We start from the raw sequence: 21,326 nt of genomic DNA on the forward strand, positions 1-21,326 counted from the left end.
GTCACACACACACACATTCACATACACGTGTCCGCAGTGCTCTTAGTTCGTCGTACCTGTTCGCTCACGTTGAGTAGATGGGAAGGGAAACAGCGAACAAGGAAAAGGGCCCGCTTAAAAAAAACCTACCTGTTCCGTTTCTGTTGTTCTCGTGCGTGCTTGCCTTGCGCACGTCTGTCCATGCGTGTGCGTCGGTGTCGTTCACGCCTCTGCGCACTCAGTCAGCAGTTCTCACTCTCCCCCTCTCCGCCAGCGAATCTGCGGGCAGAGCGTGAGAGAGGTAGAGGGACTGAGCTCAAAATAGAGAGTCGCGATAATCGGAACGGAAACGGACACAGACACATTTATCGTCTCACCGTGTGTGTGCGTGCAAGAAAAAAATCTCAGCACTTTTTTGCATACAATCTCGTACTTGGTCGAGTCACTGGGCTCTTCCCCCTCCCCCCGCCATCCTCTCTGTACTTCGTTCTCTGCTACCTTCTCCTTTGGCTGAGAGGCAGGAGGGACTCTGTGAATTTGCATACGCACGCCCCTAACACTGTGGGCCTCAGAGGCAGAGAGGAGCGAAGAAGCGCATCACACGAAGGCGGTTCCGGTTTCTCGTGCTCAGGTGCTTTTGTGTGTGCCGCTCTCTCACCCTCAGTGAAAGCACAGCTCGTCATTTGTAGGGGCTCGTTCATAACCTGATTCAATATTTCGTGTTGGTGTAGTGGCGTGTTGTGGTCACTTGTCGCTGCCGCGGCTGTGTGTGTATGTGTGGGAGTGCAACATCTCGCATCTACCCTCTCCAATACTCGTTCTCTCCATTTTTCTTGGTCTCCGTATTGTGTCTGTCCCTTCTTTGTTGTGTGTCGTTTGCTGTTATTGTCAGACTGCTGTGGCTCACCCTCTGCCTTTGCGCCCACCATCGTTTTTCTTCTTGGGCTTCTTTTCTTCCTCGCTCGCCCCCCTCCCTCCCTCCCTCCCCACCTCTCCCGTTGTCTACCCACGCTGCCGTATTCGCTCCACCTGGAGCGCCTCTTCTCTTAATTCCCTCGAGGTGTTTACTCGGTCTCCTCACCTCTCTGTGTGTGTTCTGCTCTGTGTTCTCCCCCCGACCCCTCCCCTCTCTCGGCCCCGCTCACTTCCCCCTTTTTGTGTTCCCGTCTCCCTCTCCCCGCGTTCTTCTGTTGTCGTGTTGAGCCTCCCTCCACGACTTCGCGTTGTCCACACTCTCACGCTCTTTTCTTGGCGTGGGTGGAGTTTGTTTTCTTTTCTGCTACCCTCTCACTCCCTCTCTTCTTGTTGTTTTTTTCGCACGTTTATGCGGCTTGTTTACGTTTGTGTGTATGTAGGGCCTCCATCTCAGGTACACGGACCATTCCGATTACCGTCATCGTCATCGAATATTGTTGCTGCTGTTGTCATCCGGTTTGCTGTTGCTGTGGACTCGCTAGTGTGTCCGCTTGTGTCGCTTCTTCTCAGTGGCTTCGCTCCTCCTCCCTGCTTTACGTGATTTTGAAGAATATTTGCCGCGTCGGTCTTTTCGTTTTCGTTTCGCGGTCTGGCTTTGCTCCTCCGCCTGAGCCCCCATACTCCCCCACTGCTCTCCCTCTTTTTTTCGGCTCTCTCTCTTCCCGCTACCCCGTACTCGTTCACCGGCTCGTCCTCTTACCTCCCCCTCACCCGACGCACAGACCCCACGCACTCGTGCGAGGCGAGTGCGCAGAGCCAGAGAAAGACAAGTACGCGCACATACACATCGGTTTGTTTACGTCCGCCAAAAGTCGTCCCTGCAGCATCCCACGCGCCGAGGCAGACAAGGCAAAAAAAACGAAAAGCAGCAGCACGCACTGTGCCTCCTCCCCCCTCCCCCACACACACGCGCACAGACACACCCCTCCAACAGCGACAGCAACGAAAGTACCATACCAGCGAACAACATTGAAGCAACACGGGAAAACGGCAGAAAAAAAAGAACACGCACGCCCCCAAGTCTTTTCAAGAGGAGGAGGCCCGCAAGCAAAAAGCGAACAACGACAGCAGCGGATTGCTGCTCTGCGTGTCAGCGGTGACTCCACGGTCACTTTCCGCGTCACACCGCCTTGATCTTGTTTTGTGTTTGCTCTGGTGTCCTCAGCTGCCCAACTGGCTTTCACGTCTCTCGAGCATCGACCCCACACACCCTTCATTTTCCCTGTGCTTCTCATCTCTCTCTCTCTCCGCTCTCCCTCGATCGCTGCTGGGGTATAGCTGAGTTTTGCCGCGGGTTTTGTGTCGTGTGTACTCTCCCGATTTCTCTGTGGCCATTGAACCTCACCCCGGAGGGAGATCTATGTTACGGATGAACGGGAATCAGGAAGATAGCATCCAGCCGGAGAGCAACAAGGATGTGATGGTCCACGCAAGAGCACAATCTGTCGCCACGAGCATTCAGCACCGGCCCTCTCCACATGAGAATGATGCAGACGGTGTAGCTGATGCCTCACCCTGCCGCGCGGCGGGGACAAGGTTCCGATCGCCGTCTTTGCCAACGATGCAGCCGCGCGGGTGCACCAGAGTCGAAAGTACGTCGTGCACGTACACCATTCGGGAGGAGATTGGGCGAGGCGAGTACGGTCGTGTGTTCCTAGCAGACGCAACACCTCATCAACCTCAGCCGCAACTTCCCCTGCAACACTCTCAGTCAGCATCCTTCTTACCGCCCCCTACAAGCGGGGTGGCTGTGGGGCTGGGGTCGAAGGGGCGCAGCGGACCGCGAAACACCAGCGGTCGGCCTAGTCGCATGGTTCTGAAGCGCATGGACAACACCAGTGTCGAGGACGGGTTGCAGGCCGCCACGCTACGAGAAATCATGGTGCTGGACGAGGTGAGCGCCGGGACTTCCAATAGGGATCGTGTGGAGCGGGATGCGTTTCGCAGCGGCCGGGCCGTGTTTCGGCCAACCATGACGGCGCCCTCCAACACCCACGTGCAGGAGCGGTTTCCTTCCTCGTTTATGGACCACAATCGTTACTTCGCCGGCGGCGCCGCAGAGGATGACTGGGCTGACATGGCTTCATCTTCGTCCGGGCCGTTGCGCAGTGGCACCTTTGACGCACTGTCCGCTCAGCAGAGACGGCGCATTAGCCGCGGGCGGCAGCATCTCATTGGGATTCGGGACGCAATATTGCGGCCGCGCGAGCAGCTCACCTACGTGGCGATGGATTATTGCGAGGGCGGTGACCTGTGGCACTTCATGCGAGATTTGAAAGTCTCTGTGCGATCCTCTTCCGGAAAGTTCGGTGATATAATGTCGACGCGGGTGTTTCGACGCTGGTCGGTGGAGCTGATCTTGGCGCTGGGCTTTTTGCACTCGCACAACATCGCCCATCGCGACCTGAAGCCGCAGAATTTGATGCTCGCCAAGCGCACAGACGCGATACTCTCCTCATCCTTTGCTGTTGACAGCGCCAACAGCGAGTTGTGTGATATCGAGGGTGCGCCGGCCGGGGAGCTGTACGCGTTGAAGGTCGGCGACTTTGGCCTCTCGCGGCTGGAGGGGATCCCGTACAAGAAGTACGTGCACGAGGCAGTCACGCTTTGGTACCGCAGCCCGGATGTGCTGCTCGGGAACACAAACTACACCTACTCCGCAGACGCTTGGTCGCTGGGGTGCATTCTAGTCGAAATGGCCTCGGGCAGTGTCCTCTTCAAGGGCAAGGACGAGGCAGACGAGCTGCGGCACATCTTCACACGCGGCTGCCGCCCGTCCCCCTCGATCTTTCCACGAATGCGGGACTACCATTACTGCGAGCGGTATGCGGAGGTGCTGAATCGGTATCAGGAGGCGGACACCGAGAACATGACTGCGGAGGAACTGATGCAGATGCAGCTGGAGCGTATCAGCCGCCACCTGCGCGCGTTCCTGCGCGACCGTCACGCCCTCGAGCTGCTTGGCGATGCAGGGGTCGATCTGGTTGCCAGGCTGCTGATCCTCGATCCAGAGCGTCGTCTTACCGTTCTGGAGGCGATGAACCACCGCTTCTTCACGAACGCGTATGCTGAGGTCTACGGCGCGGATGGATAGTCCCGGGTGGCTCCGCTTCAGGGGCGCACCGCTCCTCCCTCGCTTTCCTTCCACGCGCCCCTTTTCCCACCCCTTTACGCACTCGACCGCTCCAGCGATGTGGCCCGGCTGGAGTCCTTCGACTCGACACCGCCGCCACTACCTGCACCGCCATTACCCGACGCCAGCTGCAATAAGCCCACGCAGGCGCACCATAGGGAGGGAGGTGCGAAGGAACGCCCCTCCCTCTCCCCGCCTCGCCCCCCTCCCCCCACACACAAAATAGAGAGACTTGAACAGTGAAGGCGGTACTAGCAGAAGACGTGAGGAGGCGGAGTGAGAAAGGAAAGGGTAACAGGAGAGCACAGCGATGCAGCGAGAGAAGGGCCGCCGCCGCAATATGACGAGCAAGCGAAGGGGAGGGGGAGGAAGGGATGGCCGACGCGCAGACACAGGAGGAGGAAAACAACGCGGCTAGAATGCTAAGCAGGGCCTGACCATCGATACCAGTATTAAAGGGGAGATGAAAGGTGAAAGCAGTCAGCAGCAAAGCGCGGACTCGATACTCGAAAAGAGCTGTTGGAGGGCGGCGTGTACATGTGCGATTTGGAGAGGCGCATGCGTGAGCTACCGGGCGGCGAGGCGGTGAAGGAGAATGACGGTGTTGCTTAAATGTTCTAAGCACGGCAGCGTCTCCTCTGCTGAGTGTGGCGCCACAGCTGCTCTTCTGCGACCGTCTTCCTCCCGTCCAGTTCCCTCTGTGTTTCTATGTCCCTTTTTTTCCTTGAAAAGAAAAAAAAAGCATTAACTGGAAAAAAAGAGCGACCGTTTTCTTTTTTTTTCGTGCTAACGTGCGCGGATGATGATGATGTCTGTGTGTGCCTGTGTGCCTGTGGGATGGAGCCATCGAAGTCAGATGTGCTCCACACTCCGTGTCATCGAATGCCCTTTCTTCCTTCTTTTATGTATCCCTTTCGTTTCTTTTGTGTGTGTGTGCGTGTTTGTGTTGGAGCACTTTCCTCTCCGCCTCTGCTCGCGTGTGTGTGTAGCAACGGGAAAAGGGAGTTAGGGAGGGAAAGAGGAGCGCGTGTGTGCGCAGGCATCTGCCAGCGCTTGTGTCTGTGTATCGTGCGGCTGTTGGCGTGCTCATGGTGTATCTAATCACGCTTCGCTTGTATCATTGTTGCTGCTACGCAGAGCGCATTCTTCACGTTTTTCTATCTCCTTCTTTTCCCCCCTCACCTCGTTCTCTGTTCATCGTTTTGTTTGGGCTGTTCTTTGACATGTTTGCGTGCCTTTCTCTGTGTGTGTTTGTGTGCGTGCGTGTGGTGGTGGAAAGGGTGGTGAATGGTTGTGTCGTGGGGGAGGGTTGAGGAGAAAGTATTACGACCGATCTGCTTGAGGGGTGGCCAACCTCCTCCACCACTATCCGCTTCAACTCTCACCTTTTTGTTCCTGCACACGTGTTGACATTTTTGTGCTCGCGCCTTTTCCTTTCTTTTTTGTTCCGAGGGGGGTGTCCTCTTGCTGACAGCGCCTCACCGCCCTCTGCTACCCATCACATTTCTTTTATATCTGCCTGCCTCAACACCATTGCCAGCCATTTTTTTTTCCATCATCGTGGTGTTCTTCTGAATCTCGTGTTTACGTTTCTGTGTGCGCGCACCCTTTTCTCTCCCCCTCCCCTTTGGTCTAGTCTGTCTTCACACACGTTTCGATTTCTGCGCGGTCATTGTTTTTGTTTTTATTTAGCCGTTTCCTTTCTCTGTACCTTCTTCCAACGCTCTCATCTCTCCCACCCCGTTCCTCTTGTCTCCTGTCACAGACATGTGGGCGAGTATGCGTGCTTTTTTTTCCCCGCTCTCCCTCCGTCTCATCGGGGAAGGAAGCGCAGTGACTGAGCTCGAGGTGTGCTTTCACGCCCGCCACCCCCAGCTCCCAGCCACCTGCTTTCTCCTTTCCTCATCGGTGATCATCGAGCATACGATCGCGCTCACAGACACCGGAACACATACACACAGACACACAGACAAACACATACGCCTTCGATTCCCATGTCGTTGTCTCTCTCTCTTTCCCCCATACCCTCTTCGCCAGCCTTTTCGATCTCCCCTCTCTCTGCTCGTCTATTTTTATGTGTTCATCCCTGTGTCCCCCTTCTGTCTCCCACCACCCTCCTCTCTCCCCTCCGCCTCTCAAAACTCTGTCGCTGGCCGCCTGATCCACCACCCTTTCCCTTGCCGATTTCTCGCCTTCCTGCAACGTCTGTTGCGAGGCACATTGGTGTCCACTCTCCTTCCTCTTGTTTCTTGCTTCACGCTTGCGTTTTATCATCGATTGTCACACCCCCTCCCTTTTTCTGTCTTTTCGCTTTTCATTCGAATGTACCAGATGGACGGCGTAGGTTTCTTTCCTGTGTTTCACATCCCGTCTCCGTCTCACCTCATCTCCCCACCTGCTGCCCTGCCTCTTCACGACTGTCGGAGAGCCTCCGTATTGCCCTTTCTCCCTTTCCTTGCCTTGTGACCGTTTTCTTTGCCCGCTTGTCTGGGGGAGGGCTCACTTTTTTCTTCGGGAGGTCCTCTACTCCCGTTATGCTGTTCTTCGTTTGATGGCGGGGAGGTGGACACACCTCTTGCTGTGTGGCATCGCAGGGTCCAGTGCACCCTTTCCCCCACTCTCTGTGTGGGAAGCCCAAGCAGCCCACCCCCTATCCCTGCCGACGCCGAGCCACTTCGGGTGGTGAAAAACTCCATGTACCTTCGACATGGTGGCGGCCAGGTTGTGGACGCTGCTGCGTCGGTGTGGCCAGCGACAGTGAATATATTGTGTGCCATCCCGGTGATGCGCGGAGTGTCCGCGTGACTCGAACGTATCCCACACGGCCCTCGCACTGCCCCCTGGTGTGTGGCGCCTGAGTGCCACCGCGAGGGATGCGCCAGATGGGAACCTGCCTAGCTGGTGGAGCGGCTGTGCGGCGACCTGCTCAGCGGCGGTGGCGGGTGGAGTCTGGTGCAGGGGCCGTGCTCCGATGACTGAGTCGGCGCATTGCTGTAAGCCGTGTGTGCCCACGGCTGCGCGGCACCACGCGGATGGGGGCCTGTGGCAGGCCGGGGGTGGTGGGTGGCGTTTCACTCGTTTGTATAGCCAGCATGGTGGGCATGTTGTTAACGCTGTCACCTACTAATGCTGCCCCGGCTTTGGCATCACACTCCAGAGACTTGCTGATGTCTGCGTGTTGGCCTCTGTACGCATGCGCTCGTTTGGAGCGTTGATTCCCCCTCCCACAAGCAACGGCACACCAACGCAGGAATAATAAACACCACACACACACAAGCGAACAGACGAAGAGGAAGTTGGAAGCTGCTCTTTGGAAGTCTTTCTGTTCATGTCGTTCTTTCTTTTCTTTTTTTTCGCGTGCCGGCGCATGTGTTTGTGTCTGCGCCTCCACCTGCTGTTGCACGCTCCAGCTGCCTCTGTTCTCCGTTGTTTCCTTCTGTCTCGGGCACGAATTCGTGCAAAGAGCTGCATGTGCGTATTTCATATCCCCTTAAGGTTTCGTTCTCCCTTTTTCTTTGTTTACGCCGTGTGTGCGTGCGCGGGTGTGTGTGTGTGTATTTGTCGCCGGACATCTTCGTACGGCTGCCTCGACCCTCGAGTGTGCCCCCCTTCGTCCCTCCTCCCCTCCCTTCCCCGCTTTACCCTGTCTCGCGTGAGTGAGGAAAAAGGCGGCGTGTTGGTGGTGCTGGGCGGACACATCTTTTTTTTATCTTTCGTTACCGTTATTGCTGTTATTATTTCATCCTTGTCGCGTCTCGCCTTCTCTCTTATCCATTTTTTTTTTGAGGGGGGGGGGCACGTGCGTGCCATTTCGAGCTCTATTGCTGCAAACCGTATATCACCTGTTTTTTTTTGCCTTGTTTCCTCGTTTTGGTGCGTTGTATTTGGCCTTCGTCGGTCTCAACCCGTGCCCTCGCGCGCCGAGACCTCCCTCCCTCCCTGTCTTCTTCTTTTTTCCTTTGTTGTTTCGTTCTTTGGTCACCAATCGGAATGCGGCATGGGATTCTCATCCTGTGTACATGTGCTCATGTCTTGTGTATGTGTGTGTGTGTGCGTGTTTTGTGCAAAGTCAGCCACGTTTTCTTTTTTTTTCATTGGCCTCGAGTGTGTCCCGGGGGACGTTGAGAAAAAGCCGAGAAAGCGGGCAAAAGAAAGCGCTACTCAGAACGTGACGGGCAAAAGTACGACTGAGCAGTAAGTAAGAGGCGGGGTGAGGGAGAGGGGGAAGGGGGGAGGAAATGAATGGGGCATGCAACTGGAAGAGAGACGGAACAAAATTAAGGCAATGCTTCTAGCTTCTTGCACATGCACGTTGTGGTCTCAAGGGGAGGAACAGAATGTGAGGCGGAGAAAGAGTGACTGCCGGCTTGCTGGTTCTCTCGTCCCTACAGTTCTACAAAAAAATGTCTCTCCCTCTTTTTTTCGCTATTCTGTTGATTCCGCATAGTTGTGGTTACTGAATCATGAGCGTGAACAGTGTGCGTGTGTGCGCGTGTGTGTGTGTCGTGAGTGTCCAGAAGTCCGTGGTCCCCACTGCAGGTAACACGCTTTTCTCATTGACTCTCTCTCGTCCCACATTCATCACAAGGTCCACCGCTTTGCCGGCCTGCTGAGAAGGTTTTTTTCTTTCGCCTTTGTGACAGTCGTTCCACCCACCCTCGCTTCCTCCGTCTTATCGCCTGCACTCTCCCATTGCCCTCCCTTCATCTCTAGACACGTGCGACTCTCCTGCTATCTGCTGTGTATGTGCATTGAGGAGGGGGCCACTCCTCCTCCTCCTTTGTTGTTTTTCCTTTTCTTGTGCTTCCTCTTTGCGTGTTTGTGTGTGTGTGTGACCTCTCTCTTTCTTCTTTGGTGTGGGTGCGCGCTGATTTTGCGCGAGTCACGGCATTCGCCCCCCACCCCACCCCACACCCCACACCCCTTCCCCATCGCTTTCCCTTCTTCTCCCCTGCTTCTCTCCCGTTGGATTTCTTTCTCCTTTCAGAGTTTTTTGTTCCTGAACAAGGCAGCAGCACCGGCAGAACGTTGACTCCTCCTCCGCTTGCCGTTCCCCCCCCTTCCGCTGCCCCTCCTGCGTCTCTACACACGTCCTTGTTCACTCGCACACTGGCACACACACTCGACCCCTCTTCTCTTCTCCGTGTTGTGTGTGTGTGTAGTGCTTTCCATTGCTTATACGGATATGTGTGCGTCATCGGGCAAGTGCGCACGTCGTGTCTCGCTTCTCCCCCGGTACCATCTGTCCCTCTTTCCCTTATTATTCTCGACGGCGTTGTGTACGACGCTCTAGAGCACATGGACACCGGCGAGGGAAAAACGTAGACTGGGACGGCCCCTTCGGTTTGTCCCGTACAATGAGCGCCGTGCCCCCGCCATCGCTTCTATGGACTCCTCGTTCCCTCCTACCCATTCATTGGAAAAGGAAGTACCGGATCGAGAGACGTGCGTGCGCGTGCTCCTGTGCTAGAGGATAAGGGGATCTGGTGGCGTCGAGAAAGCCAAACAACGAAAACATGCAGAAGAGAAAGACACCCAACGACGTGAATGCCAACTACTTCACCCTGATCCCACCCCTACCTCTCTCCCATCATTTGTGTGCTTTCTTCTTCCTCCATCCTCATTCTGTTTACTCTGTCTTCCTCTGCCGTGTCGTGTGCATGTGTGTGTGTATGTGTGTGTGCCGTTGCTCTCCTCCTTTTTTTTGCTCGCTGTTTGCTTGTTCTCCGCCTCCGACTCTCTTTCCCTTTTTTCCTCTCTGCTGTGGACTGTACCCCTGCAGTGCCTGCGCTCTTGTACCTCTTTGATACCTTCTCGGCCACATACCTATGCGCGTGTTGCTCACCTTCGTTCTTCCCCTTTCCTTTCTTCACCCCATCGTTGTTTCACTCGCTTCATTTTTTTTCAGGCTTTCTTCTGTGTGTCTGTGTGCGTTGTCTGCCCCAGTTGCTGCCCAGCACGTATTCGGACAACGAAATGGGGAGGGGGGGGGGCAGTTTTTTTTTTTGGTCCGCACGCTGTCGTGTGCCCTTTTTTTTTATTATGACAGTTGTTGGTAACTTATACACAGGCGCATACGCGTATCTCGGTGTCGTTGTTGTTCGGTGCTGAGTGCCATGGTCCTCCGTTCTGCTCGTTTCTCCCCCTTCCCTTTACTGCTTCCGTTTCCGTTTCTGCACGTGATGAAGCCTGTGTGCGTGTGTGTTGGCTAAATAACTAAGCCGTACAATAATTAAAAAAAAACATACCTCTCCCTTTTCTAGTCTTCCCTTGTGCACTTACCTCCTTCCTGAGGAACCCGCGCACCTCTCACGCGCAACCACTGTCACTCCCCTCCCTCCCGATTGCCAGTGGGTAGAAGCAACTGGACAGAGCGGCACACCCCTCATTTTGCGAAGGCCGTGACAGACTGCCTATCTGCTTCTCGTCCAGGAGGGCACTTTTTTTCATGCCTGGGTGTAAGTGCCTGTGCAGTGCTCTCCTGCGAATGGTGCCTGGGGAGTTGTACCAACGCACATGTCCTTGCACCCCGCCCGTCTCCTGGCCGATCAGCCCACCGCTGTACACGTCTCCAGGTTTTTGTGCGTCCTCGTCGCTCTCATTCTTGTCTGTCTCTCCTCCTCCTCCTCTTACGCACTTGCTGACGATGACGTCGAATGTGGTGCGCACCTTGCTTTGCTTTGATGTGCAACGCACTACCTACGATTACAAAAACATGCGTGGACACAACACAGCGCAGAATTCTCTAGATCACTTCGACGCACCGCGCTTTCTGTTAGTTTCTTCTCGCTGTCTTGCTCTTCTTGTCGTCTGCCCCTTTTACCCCCCCCCCCCGCCCCCGATCGGCTGCTCATCTCTGACACGTCTCACTGCCCTCTGGCGACGTTCGCACTCTAGAGCCTTTTTTGAAGGAATTCCTCCTTCGACTCTCCCGCCCTCGTCGAGCGTTTTTTTTTGTTTTCGGTGTTGGTGGCTTTCCCCCGGAGGACTACGCTTCTCTGTCGCCGCGGCTCAAACACGGATCTCCACGCGAAACCTCGCTGACAAGCGCGCACCCCAACAAACGTACGCCGACGCAACGAGGCAACCAAAAAAAAGGTCGCAAAGCGATACCGAAGAAAATGGCGCCGATCAAGTGCACCAGCGTTGTCTTGATCAGCGTCGTGGCGGTCGTCATGGCCTTTTTCGCGTACGTGGATCAACCATCGCATTGGGTATACGACCCCGTACGCCTGCAACAAATTGCGCAGCAGAGCATTGCCAACGCCAATGCGGCAAACGGGGACAAGGCGACGGCGAAGCAGGTAACAGAGGAGACGATTCGTCTGATCCTGGAGAACTACCCGAAAACGACGCGATACACAGGTCGCTGGCTCTGGAACAACGCAGGCGGGGCTATGGGATCAATGACGGTGCTGCACTGCTCCTTCTCAGAGTACCTGATTATCTTCGGCTCCTCTGTCGGCACGGAGGGGCACACGGGTCGCTTCTTCTGGGCTGACGACTTCTTCAACATTCTCGTTGGCGAGCAGTGGGCAGCGCTGCCTGGAGTGGAAGAGAAGGAGGTTTACCGCCCGGGAGATCAGCACATCTTGCTACGCGGCACAGCAAAGCAGTACCGCATGCCCGAAGAGTGCTGGGCTCTCGAGTACGCCCGCGGCAACATCGTATCGATGCTTTTCTTCGGCTTCGCTGACATGTTCAGCTCGACGCTGGATGTGCTGACCATCTACCAGACGGTGATAGAAAGCGCCGGCAACATGATTACGAATACCTTGATGGGCAAAATCTGAGAAACGACGCCAGTCCCGAGAACGACAGTCGCGAACGTCGAACACGGACGTTCAGAGCACTGTTGGCCGCGACAGCTCACGAAAAACACTGGTCACACAGAAACACAGCCACATACGAACGGGCTGTGGACAACTCGGCAGCCGAAAACGGAGCAGCAGATGCGCTTAAAAAAAACTACATAGCGCATCAGAGCACTCTCCTACTCTTGCAAAGGTTACAGACATTTTTTTCCTGTCGACGCGTCCACCCTCTCTGCCATACACCATGAGTTGCACGTCACACCACCCACCACCGCCGCTGAGCAGGTCGCCGCACAGCCGCTCCACCAGCTAGGCAGGTTCCCATCTGGCGCATCCCTCGCGGTGGCACTCAGGCGCCACACACCAGGGGGCAGTGCGAGGGCCGTGTGGGATACGTTCGAGTCACGCGGACACTCCGCGCATCACCGGGATGGCACACAATATATTCACTGTCGCTGGCCACACCGACGCAGCAGCGTCCACAACCTGGCCGCCACCATGTCGAAGGTACATGGAGTTTTTCACCACCCGAAGTGGCTCGGCGTCGGCAGGGATAGGGGGTGGGCTGCTTGGGCTTCCCACACAGAGAGTGTGGGAAAGGGTGCACTGGACCCTGCGATGCCACACAGCAAGAGGTGTGTGTGTGTGTGTGTCGATCTTCCTCCCCGCGCCCTCGGGAAGCACAAGAGGGGCGAAGCACAGAAAAAAACAGCTATGAAAAGAAGTACTGGCGTCCTCTGCTGCCGGCCACCCCACGGTGGCATCAGGGTGCGGCACCCAACGCTGTGCGGATGCCAAGAACTCGCATCCCAGCGCTTCGGGTGCGGGCTCCGGACTCTTGGTGTCGGCGGACAGGCCTGGGCTGGCGGTGTGCCGAAGAGACATGCGGCCATGATGATCGCGTCTGGGGCCGCTCGCTGCGAATCGCATCGCCGACTCAACACGTGCGCGCATCGGGGTGCAGCGGACGCGAGCCTCCGTGCGGCGCTGGTGGCGCAGCACGTACCCGAGGACGGACGAGCATGCGAGGCGCATGGCCCGACTCGACGGCAGGCGGCTCGTGCTGGACGACGAGGATTTAGCGGTGGCGCGGCAGAGGCAGGTGGGCTGCGGCTGCATGCGCGTATTTGCTGAACTGCTCGCGGTAGAAGGACTTGTAGGCAGCTAAAGGCTCTGGAATCGGATTGGGTGACTTAATGGCTGTATTTTAGCGAACAATGACTGCAGCGGTGGATGCTTCTTATCGTGTTGGGACACAGTGCATGTACGCGGTGGTTCTGCTGTGCTGTTGCTCATTGGCTAGAACTGGGGTGTACATGTAGGGGAATGAGCTAGGCAATGCCTGCCACGGCGAAGGTTTGCACCGCTTCTGGGGTTTGTGTGCACTGGCAGAGCAAGTATTCGTGTATGTATGGCTGTCCCCTCAGCCCTCCTGGGTGGCTTTTGTTCGTGTATGTTTTCACCCACTTTTTTGTTATTCAGTTTCGGGAGGCTGCCCGGAGGCCTCGATTCTGTGACTGTCGGGTGGTGAGCGACGAACGGTGTCGCAGCCAAAGAGAGGACCAAAGCAAAACACTAAAACGCCAACCCACACGTTTGTTGGGTTTCGTGAAAGATCTTGGCAAGAGGTGGTGTTCTCCTCGCTTTTCCGGCTGACCGAAGCCTGATTCGGCGAGGTATTGTGAGCGGGCCATGCGTTTATGGTGGCCATGTGTGAATGTACTCACGAAAGGCACCGGTGTCGCCTACTGAAGTGCCTGCTTTGTCGTGCGGGAGCACGTTTCGGCGCTCACACCCTCCACCCGCCCTCGCTTTGTTTCTCTCGCGAGGATTGACATGAAAGATGTGGCTTCGTCAGGCAGTGTTCGCATGCTTCGGAGAAGGTCTTTTCCGTAGACACCCTTTTCTTTGGGCATGCCAGTCTTCTGGTTTTTGTTTGCGCAGTGTAGCGATCCCCACCTCCGCCCTCCTTGTGGCACCTCTACTTCACTCTCACCTCCCTCTCTCTCTTGCGCATTCACCACTGCTGTTTCCGCCCCCCTCCCCCATCAACGAGCAGCCGCGCCCGAAAGCCACGTTAGCATCCCATTTCTCTCTCTTCCCATCCGTCGGTGCAAAGCGTGGTCTTCACGCTCACTGCCCATTCGTTTCACATTGACGCGTGCTTCAACTGCTGCTGTAGTGTACGCCCCCTTCTTCGTCCTTCTCTTTTCTCGTTGCTTGGAAGGCACTGATTTCCACCTGTGAGGTGCGCGTAAGCTTTGCGTGTGTGTGTGTGTCTGTGTGTATATATGTATGGTGCGTTTGGGTGGTCTTCGCTCATACTTAACGTCATTTCCTTGATGCGCGGCGTGCGTCTGCGCATGCGTTCGCGCACGTTCCTTTTAGCGTGCACCCACTCCTCTGTCTCCGTCTTTATCTGCTCCCTTTGCGGTGTATAGTATATATATATATATGCATGTACGCCTGTATGTGTTTATTTAGGGTTTGTTTTTCGTTTGTGCATCTCATTTTATCGTCGGAGCGAATCGCTCAGCATCAAGGAGCGGACGTCTGACATCGAAAGCGATAGGACAGGTGATAGAAGCAAAAGTGAAAGAGAGAGACAATAGTCCTACAAGAGTCTCGCCGGACTCTGCGAAGTTAGACTTTCTTCAAGAGGTCTGAACATGGCGGCTGTGATGACAGCGCGCGGCCCGGCCCCCCGGCACCGCCGCCATAGTGGCTACACCAGCGCGCTCTGCTATGCCATTGTGGCCGCACTATTTTGTGCTCTTTGCTGTGAAGTCCGCGCGCTGGAGGTGGGCGAGTTTTTTCCCGGCCAGATACACATGAGCGCGAAGGATCGTTACAAATCTGTTCAGGCATTGCAGTCCCTGCAGCGCGCGATCAACGACCCTGAGCTGCAGAAGGAGGTAGAGTCCGCGCTCAGGGACACAGCGAGGGGGTTCGACATGTGTCAATCAGCACTTTACCGCTGCAACCGCGTGACTGGCGCTCTCGAGGAGGCGGTCATCAAGAACATGCAGGGCGGGACTGTGAAGTGGGACGAGTACCCAACATGGGTGAAGCGGATCCGCATCACGGACTCGAGGCTGGAGCAGCCACTCGTGCTCTCCAGCTTACCTGCAAACCTTGAGGAATTCGTGGCGACGAACGTGGAATGGGAATCCCACTCGATTCTTCGGGTCCCACAGAGTGGCGTGGGGGGAGTTGTGACGGAGCCCTTGACTCATCTTCGCGTTTTGCAATGTGACAACTGCGCTCTCGTGAAGGCAGAGGTGACGACGACATCCCAGCTGGAGTCGCTGCAGGTGTTGAGCCTTTCCGGTAATCCAGACTTGATGATCGATCTCCGCGAGCTGCCGCGCAACCTCCAATCGCTGCAGCTCTCTTACACAAAACTGGCTCACTCCACGGTCAAGGAGGTATTGGAGACTGCGCCGGCGTTTCTCTCGCTGCTGAATATCAGCTTCACCGATGTCGCGCTGACTCTCGACATGCTGTCGTCTGCAAGGAAGCAGCTAACGATGCTGGATGTGTCCGGCCTGGAAAGTGGCAACCCAGAGTCACCTCTCGCTGTCTCTCAGCTGCAAAGTGCGTGTAGCGAAAGTGACTTCAGCCTCGCAGGGCTGTATCTCACCAGGTGCAGCCTGACAGGCACCCTCCCTGACCTTAGCAATTGCACAAAGCTGAAGGTGATGGATGTGTCGCACAACCTCCTCGAGGGCGCCGTGTTCGCTCAACTCCCCAAGAACATAGAGGTGCTGCGTCTCAACAGCAATGCGATACAGGGCGGTCTCCGCATCAGCGAACTCCCGCGCACTCTGCAGTTCCTTGATATCTCTGAAAACCAATTCACGGGTGAGGTCGACCTCTCGGCACTGCCGCCGCAGCTGCAGTACTTCAACATTGGCCACAATCATTTCAGCGGCAAGGTGAACCTTACGCAGCTGCCCGAGACTGTGAAGTTTGTGTACATGGAGTACAATCACTTCACCGGCGAGGCTGACCTCGTCGACCTCCCGCTCGGCCTTCGTTTTATCATGGTCCACCACAACAACTGGGACTACCTCTTGCCCGCCCCGTGAAGTGGCTCCGTACCATGTAAGCCGAAAAAGCTGGCGGGAGAGGAGGGTGGCGTTCTTAATGTGATGGTGGTGCTGGCAGCCTCAGCTCTCCGTCTCGCTCACCTACTGCACCTGAGCTGCTCACTTCCGGCGTCGTGTCTCTCTCTTTCTCCCTCTGCGAGTGCATATGTGCGCATTAGCTTCTGGTGGGGGGCTAAGCGAGCGGGGGTGGCGTGGCCAGGCGGTGGCGCCGGGGTAGGGGGAGATCGTGGCGACATTATGCCTGGTGGATGAGGAGCAAGCACCTTTGGCCTGTCGCACGTGTTGCGGGGAGTAATGTCGAGCGATTTCTTGCGTGACCATCATTTCGTGCGCCATGCCACCTTCCTCCTCCTTGTACTCGCCGTTTTTTTTTCTTAACATCTTTCGGTTGCTTCTCATTTTCTTCTGCTTTTAGACGTCGTCGCGCGGGAGGGGCAAGACTTGAATGCACGCTACACCTGAAATATTATGGCGAACAACGGGGCGGACTCAGCACCGGCTCACACAATGGAGCGCAGCACTACCTCCGCTGGCGTGCGTCTGCCTACATGTTTGTCTATGGCTCGGTGCGGCTGTGCATGTCGCCTACGATTCCGGTTCGGAAAAAGATGCCCCTGATGCTGCCGGCCACCCCACGGTGGCATCAGGGTGCGGCACCCAACGCTGTGCGGATGCCAAGAACTCGCATCCCAGCGCTTCGGGTGCGGGCTCCGGACTCTTGGTGTCGGCGGACAGGCCTGGGCTGGCGGTGTGCCGAAGAGACATGCGGCCATGATGATCGCGTCTGGGGCCGCTCGCTGCGAATCGCATCGCCGACTCAACACGTGCGCGCATCGGGGTGCAGCGGACGCGAGCCTCCGTGCGGCGCTGGTGGCGCAGCACGTACCCGAGGACGGACGAGCATGCGAGGCGCATGGCCCGACTCGACGGCAGGCGGCTCGTGCTGGACGACGAGGATTTAGCGGTGGCGCGGCAGAGGCAGGTGGGCTGCGGCTGCATGCGCGTATTTGCTGAGCTGCTCGCGGTAGAAGGGCATGCTGGCACGAGAGAAAGAGCGATGTGTATGTGTGTGCTAGTGCATGGCGTGGGGTGCGCCATATCGTGTCCAGTGAGGCAGGGCTGGAAGAGGGGGATGAGGATATGGTCGCAGCAAGGCGCTGCGTGTGCGGGAACCACGTACGTTGTGCCCCCGATGTGGGTCACACACTCAGAGACCTTCAAAAGGCGGGACGGCTCTCTCTTTTTTTTTGATAGTCTCCGTGTGCTCGTCTTTTTTTCTGCGTAGGTCTGCGTTGTATCGTTTTCTTGTTGTGCTCTGTATATAGACATATATGTATGCACCCCCCCCCCACTTTCGCTCCGGCGGCGGCAGACACTCGAGTCGCATTCCACTTTCGCGTTTTTGGACGAGTTGAACCAACTGACTCTACAACGATCTTTGCTCCACGACCGCAGTCTGTATACATCCCCGCTCCCACCTCCTTCTCCTAACACCCGTGGGTGTTTGCGGGTTCTCTCCATTGCTGGCGCTTGCCGCATGTGTGTGTGTGCGTGTGCGGAGCGCTTCACTCGCTGCTCCTCTCCCAACGTCCCGTCACCCGATCACTTTCCTCTTTCTCACATGCGTCTTGCACGCGCGCTGTTTGCGTGTTCTTCCTCGTCAAACGTCCGCTGGTACGTGCCCCCCCCCCACACACGCACACACGCACACGCACACACACCTGCCTCCGCCTTCGTCTTGTTTCTCTCTCGAACAATCCACGAACATACACGAAGGGTGCTGCACGCGCACACAGGCGCCTACATCTAACCCCCCCTCCCCCACCCACCGCCCAAGCACACACGCACAGAGAGCGTGACTGGTGGACGGCTCAAATTCTTCTCCGCTTCGCGACGCTGTTGTCTTGCCGACGTATTCCTTTTCTTTCCTACCGGGGTTCCGCCTTCTAGTGTGCCGGCCGCCCCCTCTCGCCATCTTCTCTCTTTATTGGCGTGTAGTGACGTGCATTGTGATTTTGTGTCTGACTTTCTGTTTCCACCGGCGTCGTGGTCGCGTCCTTCGATTCGGACCCTTCCCTGCCACGCACCCCGTCCCTTTTCTCTTTCCTTCGACGTGGCTGGCTTTCTCCTCCCGCTATTGCGTAACCATGGTGGACTGTGGTAGCGACCGACAGTATCAGGCGCGGTGCGCCTACGGCAACCCCGAGAAATCGATCGAGATTCACGGCGCCAAGATGGAGACATTCAACGTGGATATCCGCAAGAACGGCGCCATGCGCAATCGAGCCATGGTGCTCTCCGGCCTCGCGGGTCTGTGCACGGCGGCAGGGGCCGTGGCCGTGGCTGTGGGCGCGCCACAATTGCCGGGTCGTCTGCGCGGCCTGCGGGACGCGCCGTGCATGGCTCTGTGGACGGCGGCTGGCGGTTTGTGCTTGGCGTACGTGTCGACTAGCTCCTTCTCCTTTGAGCGCGCCATCTACGACCTAGAATATCGGCGTGAGATGTGGGAGATTGAAAATCACCTGTCCGGCGAAGTTCAGGAGATGCTGTCTATCTACAAGAGCCAGGGACTGACCGAGGAAGAGGCACTCATTGTTACCCGTATCTTCGCGCGACAGAAGACAGTATTCGCCAACTTGATGATGGTCGAGGAGCTCGGCTACTCCCGACTAGAGCCGCCTACGACAAGCGAGGCAGTCACAAACGTCGGCGTACCTGCCGTAATGGGTTTCGTGATTGGCGTCGCGACGCCGCTGTTGTGCTTGGCGGGTGCACTACGCGCAAGTTCTTGCGGCCAGAGCAGCAGCATGAGTGCTGACTGCGGCGGTGCGGTCCCTGGTCCGTCTGCGGTAACGACGCAGGCAAAATTGTTGGGTGCGGGCATCTTTTGCATGTGTACTGCCGTGTTGAGCTACGTGCAGACGGAGGTCTTTTTCGGCGCCTACGCACATGCGCCTGCGTTGCTTCACACGACCGTGTCCAACGCCGCCGGCATCGGTTCCGTGTTCGGCCTCAGCTATTTGGCGGCGCGTTTGGCGTAAGAGAGAAACAGACATGTGCTTCGCGTGCGATGGCGCGACTCGCGACTTGGCAGAGAGAGTTGGTAGCAACAGAAGAGGCAGTGAGCGGCTGTGGAGGTGGTGTCCAACAAGTGTTGAAGCAACGAGTACGGATAAAGCCAATTACGGGTCGCGGGGGAAGACGGCGGCTACAATTGAGCCAGTGCGCTGTATGGACTGTGCGGACTGCTGTGGTGTGCGCTACCGCTGTGACACTGCAGAGCATGAAAAGGGGATCAGAGTAGCGCGAGCGGGAGAGCGGGCTACAAAGAGCACGTGCGCGTTAAAAAAAAGGTACACAGCGCCTCGTCGTACGTGTAGCCGAGGACGTACAACCCCACTCTTCTTCCTTTTTCACTCCCGGGGTACCTTTGGGCCGGCGCGAGGTCCGCTAAGGTGCTTCTCTCCGCACAAGCCTGAAGATATGGGCCGCATGCTCGCTGTTTGCTTCCGTTCTTTACTGAGCGCGTCTCTCATTCTCGTTTTGTGTGTGTGTGTGTGCCTGCGCGTACGAGTGGGCAACTTCTAAGATATGTTTGTCTGTGGCTCGGTGCGGCTGTGCATGTCGCCTACGATTCCGGTTCGGAAAAAGATGCCCCTGATGCTGCCGGCCACCCCACGGTGGCATCAGGGTGCGGGACCCAACGCTGTGCGGATGCCAAGAACTCGCATCCCAGCGCTTCGGGTGCGGGCTCCGGACTCTTGGTGTCGGCGGACAGGCCTGGGCTGGCGGTGTGCCGAAGAGACATGTGGCCATGATGATCGCGTCTGGGGCCGCTCGCTGCGAATCGCATCGCCGACTCAACACGTGCGCGCATCGGGGTGCAGCGGACGCGAGCCTCCGTGCGGCGCTGGTGGCGCAGCACGTACCCGAGGACGGACGAGCATGCGAGGCGCATGGCCCGACTCGACGGCAGGCGGCTCGTGCTGGACGACGAGGATTTAGCGGTGGCGCGGCAGAGGCAGGTGGGCTGCGGCTGCATGCGCGTATTTGCTGAGCTGCTCGCGGTAGAAGGGCATGCTGGCACGAGAGAAAGAGCGATGTGTATGTGTGTGCTAGTGCATGGCGTGGGGTGCGCCATATCGTGTCCAGTGAGGCAGGGCTGGAAGAGGGGGATGAGGATGTGGTCGCGGCAAGGCGCTGCGTGTGCGGGAACCACGTACGTTGTGCCCCCGATGTGGGTCACACACTCAGACACAGGCGGAAGGGGTTGTTGGTCGCTGTTGTGTTGAGACTTTTCCGGTGATGTTTGTGTGTAGCTGTGTTTATAGTAGGCGAGGCTTTTTTTCTTTTTCCTGCGGGGCGATTCAATGACCTTCTTGTTGCTCGTGTTGCTACGAATGGTGCAGAGTTGTTCACGGGGCGAGGGATGCGGCGCAGGGCGAATGGCGAACCAGAAAGGATTTTAAAAAAAGTTGGATGCGAGGTGCTCAGAGGCGCTTTCAGCAGGATGGGTAGGTCCTGGCGAGTGAATGAAGTCTAAGTAGACGCGCGACGTTTTTTTTTGTCCGGTTGGGGGACGTGATCTGAAGGCCAAGAAAGATGCCTTCAGCTAGTTTTACCCCTATTTGATTCTGCCCGGTGCCCACAACTCCATCTTCGCGCTTCGCCGAGTCTTTATTTTTTGAGTCTGGTGGAGACAGAGTGAATGCTTGTGCTTTTCTGTGTGACCGTCGTTGCTAGTTTCTTATCCCGTTTCGCGGTTGTGCGCACACATGTGTTTTTGCTTCAGTTGGCTGGGCCTGCTCGCTTGGCTTGCGCATCAACGCACACGCACACACATATATATATAAACTGAAGTGTCTGCTCGGTGTTCGAACTCCGTTCTTCACGCGAGATGAAGACAGTGCACAGGGGAGACGGGCTTTTGCCCGTCTCGTGACCCCTCATATAAGACGAAAAGGAGAGACAGCAGGGAGTGTGGTCCGCGAACAGAGGGAGCGCGGAGGCGCACGCGCGTTGGGACGACGAAAAGAGGAACGGGTGTGATGGCCCGCCTTTTTTTTCGAGTGCGTGTGCCTTAGCTTGCTTTCATCCGGATGGAACGGGACACGGTCTGCGAGTGCGCAGCAGCCCCCCCCCCCCCTCCGCCGCACTCCCCTCCCCGAAAAAAAAAGAAAATCAAAGTGTCTTACCTGGCGTGGTAAACGTGACTCCTGACGGGGTGGTGGTGGTTAGGAGGCAGGGGGAGTGTACTGGCAGGCCCTCCCCTCTCCTTTTTCCCTTTTATGGTCGCCTAACCGTCCCCTCAGA

The 21,326-nt window shown here is 56.7% G+C and overlaps 4 protein-coding genes across 4 annotated transcripts; all 4 read left to right on the forward strand.

The window, feature by feature from the left end:
• Positions 1 to 2,764: 2,764 nt before the first annotated feature.
• On the forward strand, positions 2,765 to 4,048 carry LMXM_08_29_2150 (putative protein kinase; the record flags this gene model as incomplete). The annotated part of the gene is made up of 1 exon (XM_003872293.1): positions 2,765 to 4,048. The coding sequence occupies one exon, from the start codon at positions 2,765 to 2,767 to the stop codon at positions 4,046 to 4,048; it is 1,284 nt and encodes a 427-aa protein (XP_003872342.1).
• A 7,160-nt stretch (positions 4,049 to 11,208) lies between these two features.
• Positions 11,209 to 11,880, forward strand: LMXM_08_29_2140 (C-8 sterol isomerase-like protein; the record flags this gene model as incomplete). The annotated part of the gene is made up of 1 exon (XM_003872294.1): positions 11,209 to 11,880. One exon carries the CDS (start codon positions 11,209 to 11,211, stop codon positions 11,878 to 11,880), a length of 672 nt encoding a protein of 223 aa, XP_003872343.1.
• Positions 11,881 to 14,570: 2,690 nt separating this feature from the next.
• On the forward strand, positions 14,571 to 15,992 carry LMXM_08_29_2130 (conserved hypothetical protein; the record flags this gene model as incomplete). Its single annotated transcript, XM_003872295.1, has 1 exon — positions 14,571 to 15,992. The coding sequence occupies one exon, from the start codon at positions 14,571 to 14,573 to the stop codon at positions 15,990 to 15,992; it is 1,422 nt and encodes a 473-aa protein (XP_003872344.1).
• A 2,168-nt stretch (positions 15,993 to 18,160) lies between these two features.
• LMXM_08_29_2120 (conserved hypothetical protein) lies at positions 18,161 to 19,054 on the forward strand (the record flags this gene model as incomplete). The annotated part of the gene is made up of 1 exon (XM_003872296.1): positions 18,161 to 19,054. The coding sequence occupies one exon, from the start codon at positions 18,161 to 18,163 to the stop codon at positions 19,052 to 19,054; it is 894 nt and encodes a 297-aa protein (XP_003872345.1).
• Between the last annotated feature and the right edge of the window lie 2,272 nt (positions 19,055 to 21,326).

This window comes from Leishmania mexicana, chromosome 8 (genome assembly GCF_000234665.1).
Source record: "Leishmania mexicana MHOM/GT/2001/U1103 complete genome, chromosome 8".
Lineage (NCBI taxonomy): Eukaryota > Euglenozoa > Kinetoplastea > Trypanosomatida > Trypanosomatidae > Leishmania > Leishmania mexicana.